At 41.0% G+C, this 13,789-nt stretch overlaps 1 protein-coding gene across 1 annotated transcript; it reads left to right on the top strand.

The window, feature by feature from the left end:
• The first annotated feature begins 9,844 nt into the window (after window positions 1-9,844).
• LOC107573104 (gastrula zinc finger protein XlCGF49.1-like) lies at window positions 9,845-13,433 on the top strand. Its single transcript, XM_016259547.1, has 3 exons — window positions 9,845-9,875; window positions 12,266-12,914; window positions 13,040-13,433. Exons 2-3 carry the CDS (start codon window positions 12,271-12,273, stop codon window positions 13,056-13,058), a joined length of 663 nt encoding a protein of 220 aa, XP_016115033.1. The 5' UTR covers window positions 9,845-9,875; window positions 12,266-12,270; the 3' UTR covers window positions 13,059-13,433.
• Window positions 13,434-13,789: the final 356 nt, after the last annotated feature.

Below are 13,789 nucleotides of genomic sequence, written 5' to 3'. Positions count from 1 at the left end.
AATAGCGTGTACTTTTTTGGCGTCATACTTCTGTGAAAACAGCAAATATTAAAATGTTGTCACAAGGACCTGGAATCAGCCCACTGCATAACCACTGGATTATGGATTGATCATGATTTCTAATAGTTTTTCTTTTATTAATATAGTTATTAATAGTAATAACGTAATAATAACCACTATCACATATATTGTTTACAATATTTCGTATTTAAATTCAAGTGAGCGTTAGACGTGTTTGTCTTTATATCTTTCAAAGACCTGGGAGCACAAATAGCTCGTTTTGTTAATTGTAAAAAAAAAATTTTAAAAAACATTTCGATGGGAAACCATTAATCGTTTTATTCTTCCACATGTACCGTATTGACCCAAATATAAGACGATGTTTTTTTTCTTGGAAATACATCTGAAAAAAACGCACTGCATGGTACGGCACGGTACGGTTCACTTTTGGGGGGTTTTCCACTGGGTACAGTACCTGGTACCTGGTACTTTTTTAGTACCACTTCGGTTGAGGTTCCAAGTGAACCGTACCGTTACCAAAACGTGACGTGTAAACTCTGCTGATCACGGATTGGCCGGAGAGAATCGTCACTACCAGCATCACTGAACTTGCGACACAAACACAACAGAACCGCTAGATTTAAATCAGCACAGCCAGCGAAGGATCGAACGCAACTGTTTTGAACGAGCGCACCTTTTTTTTAACAACCAAAAAGTTTTGTTGTCTGTTGCGGAAGTACAGACGTTCCTCTCGTTGATAGCAGAGGAGCGGATCCAGCGAGAGCTTGATGGGGCGACGTGGAATGAAAACGTTTTTTTAGGAGTCGTGGTAGTAGAGGCGGCGCAACTATAACGACATGTGAATAATCCCGCCCACTCTAAAGCGGTACTGAACTGCAGTGGAAACACAAACCAAGCTGTGCCGAACCGTGCCGTGGAAAAGCGCCATTATATTCAGGGTCTAGACTTTGTCATGTCAATAATACACCCACAACTATAGGTGGCGCCAAATACGCATAAAACCAGTGTGCCATGAAATATGTAATTTAATAAGATTTTGGTAGGCTACTATTAGATGGATAATTTAGATGGGCTACCTGTTTTTTATTTTAATGGTATTTCAAAAAGTGTATATTTTTTAAATGTGAATGTTGGTACATTTGACCAGTTTTTACCATACTTTCAAAACAAAAATTAAAATAGGAAAAATATGCAAAATGAAAATAATTGAAGACAAAATGTGTTTTACTGAGAAAAAACATGATTTGGTTTTTAAAAAGCCTTTTTCCAAAAGTTACATCTGGAAAAAAAGGGGGGTCGTCTTATATTCGGGTCAATACGGTAGTTTGTAGACGGTCCCTAGCAGGCCTAGAGACTTTATGCGTTGCGATTAAAACAAATAAACTGCGATGTGTCTTCAGTTCTACGTTCTAATGCTTTTCAGTTAAGCCATTTCTATACAATTATACTCACCCACTAAGAATTTATTGCATTTTTTCGCGGTTGAATCGAATACTCTTGACAAACTGCTTCATGATAAAGTGTGCACGCACCTATCGTTGTCAAAATAGCGTGTATCGATGTTAGGTAATGCGTTACAATGGTACATTCAATAATAAAGCATTTCGTTCACAGTTCCTAAAAACAACGATGAAATTACCTGAACGGCTTCGAACTCGACTCCGTCTTCAGCCGAAACCCAACGGACTCGGGAGCGCAGCGTATGACGTCACGTCTACACTCCAGAATAAAAGTCCCCTTCACACTGAAACTACAAAAGTGCATTTGAAATTCACATGCAAATAATAAAACATACAGGCAGCATCCAGAGTTGAATTCTTGGTGAAACACATATTTAAATCCATGTGTCTATCTATCAGGGGTCTTTTTTCTATAACAAACCATTTTTATCCCATTTTTGTTTTTTTTTGTTGAAAGAGCTTAATCAAAAAATATTATTTTACTATTACACGATCTGTCGATAAAATTAAACCTTTAAAAAAAAAAACAACAACACTCAATTCTCAACATTTTGCTGTATACGTATAAGAAATAAGTTTAGGTTTTGTTGCCACAAAAAAAGACCATAGAATGGATAATTTTAGTCTCTGGATTGAAGCGTGATAGATGTTGTACTAAAAGCCTCTGCTTCTGCTCGTGATGAACACGACTTAGACATCACACAACCAGTCATTCACTGACACCAGCACAAGTTACGTTCAGCTTAATAACCAGTCAGTCAAATAATATTATAGGATCATTTAGGAGGTTCAGTAAGATTATGATTAGTATAGTTTGGGTAACACTGCTGTTATTCATCAGTTATTGCGGACTGCTTTGACTGAACCAAACTACATACAGGGTGTCACAAAATACTGGTATTGATGATATGCATGATAATTAAAAAATGAAATTTCGTTATCATGGTAATTAGGTAATTAGCTGCTGTTCCAACCAAGCAACATTGATTTGTTTAACCCAAACTAAAGAATAATAATGTGCATTTGATCAGATATAACTGCAGTACAAGATTATGATATGCATTATTTGAATGCTTGGCCAAAGAGATGTGTCTTTAATCTAGATTTAAACAGAGAGAGTGGGTGGGTTGCACCAACAAGGATTAAGCTTTAATCTAGATTAAATCAAGGTTTATCTAATAATCCCGTTGCACCAAACTTTAAACCTTGCTTAAAAATAAGCAGGCTTACATTTAAACCATCATTTTGATCCTGGATTTAATTTCACAATAAACCTGGATTAACTATAATCTTGTTGCGCCATCACTTTAAACTCAGATTTAAATTTAAATTAAGGATTAACTTTAAACTGGCTGTTGAGGAGGTTTAAATTCTCAAAATGGCAGCACTTATTTGGTGGATTGGAGAAAATGAAAGAGTTCCTCGCAGAAAAGTAAGGGACTGTCTCGACCCTGTTGAGTTTTATGATGGTGATGAATTTTCAAATCGGTACCAATTCAGCAAAAAATCTGTGTTGAGATTAAATAAAAAAACTGAACCTGCAATTAGACCGCAATGCAGCCATACCTCCCATGCTCCAGCTTTTAACAGCCTTGTGCTTTTACGCTACTGGTTGTTTCCAAATGGTGGATTGGGGACCTTTTTGGAGTACACAAGTCAACAGTAAGCAGAATTGTTGGAAGAGTATCACAGGCAATTGCAGCCTTGAATAATCAGTATATAAGGTTTGCCCCAACAGGAGAAACGTCTGCTGGATTTTACAGAAGAGCTGGTTTTCCAGGAGTTATAGGAGCAATTGACTGCACTCACATTCCCATTCAAACCCCAGGTGGAGAAAATGGAGAGCTGTTTCGCAACAGGAAGGGCTACCGTTCCATCAACGTTCAAGTTGTGTGCGATGAGAAGTCCCAAATCACCAACACTGTAGCTCGATGGCCAGGATCTACACATGATAGCAGGATCTTTGATAACAGCCACCTCTGCGCTCTGCTTGAAAGCCATGCATTTCAGGGCCACCTAGTAGGTGACAATGGATAGTCGCGCCTACCTACTGACACCCATCCTGAACCCTTCAACGGCAGCTGAGAAACGACACAACACCTGCCACACTGCAGCAAGAGGTCTTGTCGAGAGGGTGTTTGGAAAAAGCGGTTTCCGTGCCTGCAGAATGGGCTTCGAACAAAGCTTGATACAACACAGTCATTGTTGCTCTGGCAGTGCTGTATAACTTTGGGAAAAGACTTGGAGATGAGGTACTCCCAGAGTTTGAAGTGGATAACCGAATTGAGCACACAGAGGATGAAGAGGAGCACGATGCTGCCACAGCAAATGGTAATGCTATTCGTAGGACCTTGATTGAAAACCATTTCACTGCATAATAGCAGTGTGTATGTGTATTTGTATTTATATAGCATGTAGTAGTGTATAGTATGTAGTATAGTACAGTATAGTATGTAGTTTATGTATTTATGCATGTATGCTACTTTAAAAGTGGTCACTTTTATGCAGCACACATTCCTTACTTTACATTACCAATTTTTGTATTTAGTCAATACCACCCTTTTTCTAAAAATAAAAAAAACACTTTTTCTTTTATTACAGCAATACGACAGTAACATGCATTTATGATATTACACAACTAACTATTAACAGAATTAATCGCAAGTGAAAGTTTTAATCACAGGTTAATGTTTTAATCGCAGATTTGTTCATCTGTTTAAAATTAAGTGGTGCAACTCGATTAAAAATAAAACCCAGATCAACAAATCCTTGATTAGCTCTAATCTTGGTTTAATTTAATCCATGTTGGGGCAACCCACCCTAAATGTCCTAATTGAACTACGGACTAATCCTGGCTTAGTCTAAGCCCTGTCTGTGAAACCAGGCCTTTAAGTTTTAAAATGATGAAAATTCATATAAAAAAAATAAATATTAGCATTTTATTTTTAAGTTTATAATAAAATAATTTTATTTTGTATTTAATACTCCGCTTTTATTTTAAAATATTAGTATTATCACACTTTATTATTTTGCTTATTTTATTTAAAAAAAAGCTAAATAAATAAAGTGCAATAACATTGTTACCACAATTATCTTTTTTTTTAAATAGTTATATTTAATGGGTCACACTATGCGCAGTGTGAGGACCAAATCAAATCTCCAGCACACTATTATAAAACACCATGCACTTCACTAAGAATGAAATTCTCTGAAGGGTTCTGTTATTCACCCATGCACTTTTTTGTGCATTGTACTGTAGACGCAGCAGCGCGTGAACAGGACTTTTATTTTGACTGGGATATATGACGTCATAGAGCCGCGCCGCGCTCCTGCGTCTGTTTCGGCTGAAGAAAGGTTTGTGGTTTCAATCATTTAAAGTGTTTAAATAGATACAACGCGGTCAGTGCACTTTATGGTTTTACAAGCTTTGTAAAGTTAATTGACAGTTTTTGAATGTAACATTGTATTAGTTAATCTGACGACAATGAACGTTATCGTGAGTAAAGCGCATCTCATTTCGCGCCCTATTTAGTGAATCAAGATGATCTCATTCAGTGATGGAGAAGCGGATCTTTTCAAGTGAACCGAATCAATTGCTTCACAAATTATTTTGAATCACTCGAATCACAATTCCTGCTGCTCAAAACAAAAACAAACAAACACAAACGTGTAATGAACTTTTACAAACAATATACATTTTCTATTTCCTTGTTCAGTTATTATTTATTGTTAAAGTTTTTGTGGTTTTTATTTCTCACTGATTCCCTCACTAGTGCGCTGACTACAGAACTAGTGCGCTGACTACAGAACTAGTGCACTGACTACAGAACTAGGGAGCTGACTACTGAACTAGTGCGCTGACTACTGAACTAGTGCGCTGACTACTGAACTAGTGCGCTGACTACTGAACTAGTGCGCTGACTACTGAACTAGTGCGCTGACTACTGAACTAGTGCGCTGACTACTGAACTAGTGCGCTGACTACTGAACTAGTGCGCTGACTACTGAACTAGTGCGCTGACTACTGAACTAGTGCGCTGACTACTGAACTAGTGCGCTGACTACTGAACTAGTGCGCTGACTACTGAACTAGTGCGCTGACTACTGAACTAGTGCGCTGACTACTGAACTAGTGCGCTGACTACTGAACTAGTGCGCTGACTACTGAACTAGTGCGCTGACTACTGAACTAGTGCGCTGACTACTGAACTAGTGCGCTGACTACTGAACTAGTGCGCTGACTACTGAACTAGTGCGCTGACTACTGAACTAGTGCGCTGACTACTGAACTAGTGCGCTGACTACTGAACTAGTGCGCTGACTACTGAACTAGTGCGCTGACTACTGAATTAGGGAGCTGACTACTGAACTAGTGCGCTGACTACTGAACTAGTGCACCGACTATTGAACTAGGGAGCTGACTACTAAACTAGTGTGCTGACTACTGAACTAGGGAGCTGACTACTGAACTAGTGCGCTGACTACAGAACTAGGGAGCTGACTACTGAACTAGTGCGCTGACTACAGAACTTGTGCGCTGACTACTTAACTAGTGCGCTGACTACAGAACTAGTGCGCTGACTGCTGAACTCTACTGAACTAGTGCGCTGACTACAGAACTAGGGCGCTGACTACTGAACTAGTGCGCTGACTACAGAACTTGTGCGCTGACTACTTAACTAGTGCGCTGACGACAGAACTAGTGCGCTGACTGCTGAACTCTACTGAACTAGTGCGCTGACTACAGAACTAGGGCGCTGACTACTGAACTAGTGCGCTGACTACAGAACTTGTGCGCTGACTACTTAACTAGTGCGCTGACGACAGAACTAGTGCGCTGACTGCTGAACTCTACTGAACTAGTGCGCTGACTACAGAACTAGGGCGCTGACTACTGAACTAGTGCGCTGACTACAGAACTTGTGCGCTGACTACTTAACTAGTGCGCTGACGACAGAACTAGTGCGCTGACTGCTGAACTCTACTGAACTAGTGCGCTGACTACAGAACTAGGGCGCTGACTACTGAACTAGTGCGCTGACTACAGAACTTGTGCGCTGACTACTTAACTAGTGCGCTGACGACAGAACTAGTGCGCTGACTGCTGAACTCTACTGAACTAGTGCGCTGACTACAGAACTAGGGCGCTGACTACTGAACTAGTGCGCTGACTACAGAACTTGTGCGCTGACTACTTAACTAGTGCGCTGACGACAGAACTAGTGCGCTGACTGCTGAACTCTACTGAACTAGTGCGCTGACTACAGAACTAGGGCGCTGACTACTGAACTAGTGCGCTGACTACAGAACTTGTGCGCTGACTACTTAACTAGTGCGCTGACGACAGAACTAGTGCGCTGACTGCTGAACTCTACTGAACTAGTGCGCTGACTACAGAACTAGGGCGCTGACTACTGAACTAGTGCGCTGACTACAGAACTTGTGCGCTGACTACTTAACTAGTGCGCTGACGACAGAACTAGTGCGCTGACTGCTGAACTCTACTGAACTAGTGCGCTGACTACAGAACTAGGGCGCTGACTACTGAACTAGTGCGCTGACTACAGAACTTGTGCGCTGACTACTTAACTAGTGCGCTGACGACAGAACTAGTGCGCTGACTGCTGAACTCTACTGAACTAGTGCGCTGACTACAGAACTAGGGCGCTGACTACTGAACTAGTGCGCTGACTACAGAACTTGTGCGCTGACTACTTAACTAGTGCGCTGACGACAGAACTAGTGCGCTGACTGCTGAACTCTACTGAACTAGTGCGCTGACTACAGAACTAGGGCGCTGACTACTGAACTAGTGCGCTGACTACAGAACTTGTGCGCTGACTACTTAACTAGTGCGCTGACGACAGAACTAGTGCGCTGACTGCTGAACTCTACTGAACTAGTGCGCTGACTACAGAACTAGGGCGCTGACTACTGAACTAGTGCGCTGACTACAGAACTTGTGCGCTGACTACTTAACTAGTGCGCTGACGACAGAACTAGTGCGCTGACTGCTGAACTCTACTGAACTAGTGCGCTGACTACAGAACTAGGGCGCTGACTACTGAACTAGTGCGCTGACTACAGAACTTGTGCGCTGACTACTTAACTAGTGCGCTGACGACAGAACTAGTGCGCTGACTGCTGAACTCTACTGAACTAGTGCGCTGACTACAGAACTAGGGCGCTGACTACTGAACTAGTGCGCTGACTACAGAACTTGTGCGCTGACTACTTAACTAGTGCGCTGACGACAGAACTAGTGCGCTGACTGCTGAACTCTACTGAACTAGTGCGCTGACTACAGAACTAGGGCGCTGACTACTGAACTAGTGCGCTGACTACAGAACTTGTGCGCTGACTACTTAACTAGTGCGCTGACGACAGAACTAGTGCGCTGACTGCTGAACTCTACTGAACTAGTGCGCTGACTACAGAACTAGGGCGCTGACTACTGAACTAGTGCGCTGACTACAGAACTTGTGCGCTGACTACTTAACTAGTGCGCTGACGACAGAACTAGTGCGCTGACTGCTGAACTCTACTGAACTAGTGCGCTGACTACAGAACTAGGGCGCTGACTACTGAACTAGTGCGCTGACTACAGAACTTGTGCGCTGACTACTTAACTAGTGCGCTGACGACAGAACTAGTGCGCTGACTGCTGAACTCTACTGAACTAGTGCGCTGACTACAGAACTAGGGCGCTGACTACTGAACTAGTGCGCTGACTACAGAACTTGTGCGCTGACTACTTAACTAGTGCGCTGACGACAGAACTAGTGCGCTGACTGCTGAACTCTACTGAACTAGTGCGCTGACTACAGAACTAGGGCGCTGACTACTGAACTAGTGCGCTGACTACAGAACTTGTGCGCTGACTACTTAACTAGTGCGCTGACGACAGAACTAGTGCGCTGACTGCTGAACTCTACTGAACTAGTGCGCTGACTACAGAACTAGGGCGCTGACTACTGAACTAGTGCGCTGACTACAGAACTTGTGCGCTGACTACTTAACTAGTGCGCTGACGACAGAACTAGTGCGCTGACTGCTGAACTCTACTGAACTAGTGCGCTGACTACAGAACTAGGGCGCTGACTACTGAACTAGTGCGCTGACTACAGAACTTGTGCGCTGACTACTTAACTAGTGCGCTGACGACAGAACTAGTGCGCTGACTGCTGAACTCTACTGAACTAGTGCGCTGACTACAGAACTAGGGCGCTGACTACTGAACTAGTGCGCTGACTACAGAACTTGTGCGCTGACTACTTAACTAGTGCGCTGACGACAGAACTAGTGCGCTGACTGCTGAACTCTACTGAACTAGTGCGCTGACTACAGAACTAGGGCGCTGACTACTGAACTAGTGCGCTGACTACAGAACTTGTGCGCTGACTACTTAACTAGTGCGCTGACGACAGAACTAGTGCGCTGACTGCTGAACTCTACTGAACTAGTGCGCTGACTACAGAACTAGGGCGCTGACTACTGAACTAGTGCGCTGACTACAGAACTTGTGCGCTGACTACTTAACTAGTGCGCTGACGACAGAACTAGTGCGCTGACTGCTGAACTCTACTGAACTAGTGCGCTGACTACAGAACTAGGGCGCTGACTACTGAACTAGTGCGCTGACTACTGAACTAGTGCGCTGACTACAGAACCAGGGAGCTGACTACTGGACTACTGAACTAGAGTGCTGACTAGCGCTGACTACAGAACTAGTGAGCTGACTACAGAACTAGTGCGCTGACTACAGAACTAGTGCGCTGACTGAAGAACTAGTGCGCTGACTACAGAACTAGGGAGCTGACTACTGAACTAGGGAGCTGATTGAGACGCACTCAGAGATTTAGTTTGTTTTTTTTCTGTTTATTCTCATCTTAAACAGGACAAAGTGTATAAACACAGAAAAACTGCTGAAGCTGAGATCCACGTGACTCGCTATTATAAAGATGGAGTTTATTAAAGAGGAGAGTGAAGACGTGAAGATTGAAGAAGCATTCAGAGTCAAACATGAAGATACTGAGGAACAAACAAAGATGGAGTTTATTAAAGAGGAGAGTGAAGACGTGAAGATTGAAGAAGCATTCAGAGTCAAACATGAAGATACTGAGGAACAAACAAAGATGGAGTTTACTAAAGAGGAGAGTGAAGACCTGAAGATTGAAGAAGCATTCAGAGTCAAACATGAAGATACTGAGGAACAAACAAAGATGGAGGTTATTAAAGAGGAGAGTGAAGACATGAGGATTGAAGAAACATTCAGAGACAAACATGAAGATACTGAGGAACCAACAAAGATGGAGTTTATTAAAGAGGAGAGTGAAGACATGAAGATTGAAGAAACATTCAGAGACAAACATGAAGATACTGAGGAACAAACAGGTTGGTTTTCATTCTCAAAGCTGAACGATTTTGTTCTGTTTTTGTACACTTTCTGCCCTCCTGCAGCTTTCCCTCCTTTCTTTTTCAAAAGATTTCAGCTTAAAAATAAATGAAGCAATACTTCACTCGAATATAATTCAAATTTTGATAATATTTAAGTAGAAAATTTCGAATTTAATTTTTCAGTCATTTTGACAGCCCTAGATCAGAAACAATAATTGGTTGATGCCAAGTTAAGTCAGGACAATAGTATTTTTCACAACATGCATTGTTTCAAAGCCGCTATACAGAAAACATGAACAGAAACACTATGGCCCGTATTCTTAAATCTTCTAAGAATCCTCTAAAAAGCTCCTAATTTAGCTCAAAAATTTATACGTAGGAGTCTTAGCTTAAGAGCAATTCGGGACCAATCTAATGGTGCTTTTCCACTGCGTGGTACGACTCGGCTCATTATAGTTGCGCCGCCTCTACTACCTCGACTCCTAAAAAAACTTTTTCATTCCGCGTCGCCCCATCAAGCTATCCGCTCCTCCGCTATCAACGAGAGGAACGTCTGTTCTTCCTCAACAGACAACAAAACTTTTTGGTTGTTAAAAAAAGATGCGCTCATTCAAAAAGTTTGCGTTTGATCCTTCGCCTCTACTACCACGACTCCTAAAAAAACATTTTTATTCCATGTCGCCCCATCAAGCTCTTGCTGGATCCGCTCCTCTGCTATCAACGAGAGGAATGTCTGTTCTTCTGCAACAGACAACAAAACTATTTGGTTGTTAAAAAAAGGTGTGCTCATTTAGTACGGCTTGGTACGGTTCACTTTTTGGGGGGTTTTCCACTGGGTACAGTACCTGGTACTTTTTTTTAGTACCACCTCAGTTGGGGTTCCAAGTGAACCGTACCGTTACCAAAACCTGACGTGTAAACTCTGCTGATCACGGATTGGCTGGAGAGAATCGCCACTACCTGCGTCACTGAACTTGTGACACAAACACAAAAGAACCGCTAGATTTAAATCAGCACAGCCAGCGAAGGATCGAACGCAACTGTTTTCGACGAGCGCACCTTTTTTGAACAACCAAAAGGTTTTGTTAGCGAGAGCTTGATGAGGTGATGCGGAATGAAGAAGTTTTTTTAGGAGTCGTAGTAGTAGAGGCGGCGCAACTATAATGACATGTGAATAATCCCGCCCACTCTAAAGCGTTACTGAACTGCAGTGGAAACGCAAACCATGCCATGCCGTGCCGTGCCGTACCGTACTGAGCCGTACCGAGCCAGTGGAAATTATCATCTATTTTCTTCGCTGCTACAGAAACTCTTAAGCCCCTTAAAAGTCCTTGTCTGTACTCCTACAATTTTGGACCTTAAGACCTCTTTTTAAAGTTTAAGATGCTTACTGAATTAATTTTTTCTTTACTAGGATCCTTTCATTTTAAGAGGGAACACCCACATTTCTAAGAATTTTCTTAGTGCAAAGAGTTGCTTTTTCATGAATACGGGCCAAGGAAAGCAGTGAATTCGCACTTGCTTATCCGTGGTGTTCTTCAGGTTGTGGATCTGCTTCAAATGTGTCCTTACCTGTAGGGCTACCCCCAGTAGTCGACCAAACATTAGTCAGTGAGAAGAGGCATGGTTGACCAAATTTTAATGTAGTGAGTTGGTCAAAAAATAAAAAACCTTAACATGAAGTGGCAAAGTCAGGCAGTCTGTTCCTACATTTGTTTGTAAAATTAGAATAAATTGTAGTATTAAAGTGTTTGACAAATTATGATTTGTTTGTGAAAATGTTTGTACGCTGATTTTACACACAAGTTTGCATGTACTTTTGCTTATCAAATGAGACCCACTGTCTATCAAAGGAAACATATACAAGCGTAAAATGCAGAGGACCTAATACTGAGCCCTGTGCCACTCCATACTTGTGTTTGATGAGATCTCTTTATTTACACAAACAAAGTGGTAGCAGTCAGATATGAGACATAAACCATGCTAATTCTTGTTCACAAATGCCAACATAATTTTAAAGCTATCCAAGAGAATGTCATGGTCTACATATAGCACATTGAGGCATGTATGTAGCCATGATTGCGTGCCAAAAAAGATTCTAATGAAAATGGCAAATTTGAGATCGGTCTATAATTAACCAGTTCTTCTGAGTCAAGCTTTTTCATAAGGGGTTTGATAACTGCCAGCTTATTTGGGGCATTTCCTAAAGAATGCAAAGAGTTAACAATATTGAGAACAGGATTACAGACAACACCTCTTTCAGTAGCTTAGTAAGTAGTATTTATTATAAAAGGGTTGGTTTTAAAGCTATACAAATCTAAATGTCTAGAAATCTAAATGTCTGTTGCTTTTTGGAGTTAACTTGTATTGGTCTCTTTTTGCTTTAGGCCTGATGCCACAGAAAGAGGAGAGCCAAGATCTGAATGGAATGGAAAACAAAGTTCAGCATGAGAAACATCATGATTTCATAACTGGAGAAAAGCCTTATACATGCCCTCAGTGTGGGAAGAGTTTCATTAAAAAAACAGGCCTTAAAACGCACATCAGAATCCACACTGGAGAGAAACCTTTCACCTGCGAACTGTGTGGAAAGAGTTTCAGTAAAAAAGGACACCTTAATCAGCACGTTAGAATCCACTCTGGAGAAAAGCCTTACACCTGCCAACAGTGTGGAAAGAGCTTTACTTCAAAAGGAAATCTTGACAAACACATGAAAATTCACACTGGAGAAAAGCCTTACACATGCCTTCAGTGTGGGAAAAGTTTCACTGATAAATCCAACCTTAAAAAGCACAGTAGAAGTCACACTAGAGAAAAACCTTACACCTGCGAACTGTGTGGAAGTAGTTTCACTGAAAAAGGAAGTCTTAAAAAGCACATGATGAGAATTCACACTGTAAAGCAGTCTTTCACGTGCCCTCAGTGTGGAACTGGTTTCAGAAGTAAAGTATGCTTTAGTAACCACATGAAGACTCACACAAGATCACAGTTTTATATGTCATTGGCGTGGAAGGAGTTTCTCGGACAGGAAACAATGTAAGAATCATGTAATAACTTGCATCAAAGGAAGCCTTTCATTTGCCATCAGAGAAAAGTGTTTCAGATTTTTTTTTTTTTTTTTTCTTTTTTAATTTTAATTAAAAAAAATTTTTTTTTTACAGTCACAAGGTGTCACACTGAAGAGGAGACATTCACTTGTCTTAACACAATAGTTCACCCAAAAATGAAAACGGTCATCATTTACTAACCTTCAAGTTGTTCCAAACTTGTGTTTCTTTTTTTTGATTTATGACCCTCCAATTGGATGTACAAGGGTTGATTTGGTGTAGTTGAGATATTGAATCTGTGTGTAGTAGAAAAAGTTAGTAAGTCGTTCATTTTTGGTGTAGAGTGATTTTATTTCTTCTCTCTCTAGTTCTTGTATGTTCTCTCTTAAAATAGACTGTATATGATGAGTCATATTAACAAAAACAATGCTTCACATCTTTCTGAACTTTTATTTCAGAAGCATACACATACACAGTGTATATTTAAAGTACCTTGAACCATGAAACTTTCAAGTACCAAAACCCTGAACTTGCACATGAATATTAGTCAAATGTTCAACAAAATGAGTAGAAAAAATGAAATAAAATAAAGTGCTATGTTACTTTGCATCAGTGGTGTATAAAGTGCTTGAAAGCCATACAGTACTTAAAGGTCCCCTGAAGTGCCTTGAAAATAATTATTGGCGAGAATGAACAGAAGTTCAAATGAAAATGAACACAGTATGGATAAAAACATTCATTTCTAATCCAGGAGCAATAAAGATGTGTACAATGCTAATCTGGATAATAAACAAATGAAAACCGAACAACATAACACAACATTTTATCACTCGGGACTCGAACCCACAACATGAAAGTCTTCAT

This window comes from Sinocyclocheilus grahami, unplaced genomic scaffold (genome assembly GCF_001515645.1).
Source record: "Sinocyclocheilus grahami isolate Dianchi unplaced genomic scaffold, SAMN03320097.WGS_v1.1 scaffold1868.1, whole genome shotgun sequence".
Taxonomy (NCBI): Eukaryota; Metazoa; Chordata; class Actinopteri; order Cypriniformes; family Cyprinidae; genus Sinocyclocheilus; species Sinocyclocheilus grahami.
The sequence above is the reverse complement of the archived record's forward strand: the minus strand, read 5'-3'. Positions and strand labels throughout refer to the sequence as shown.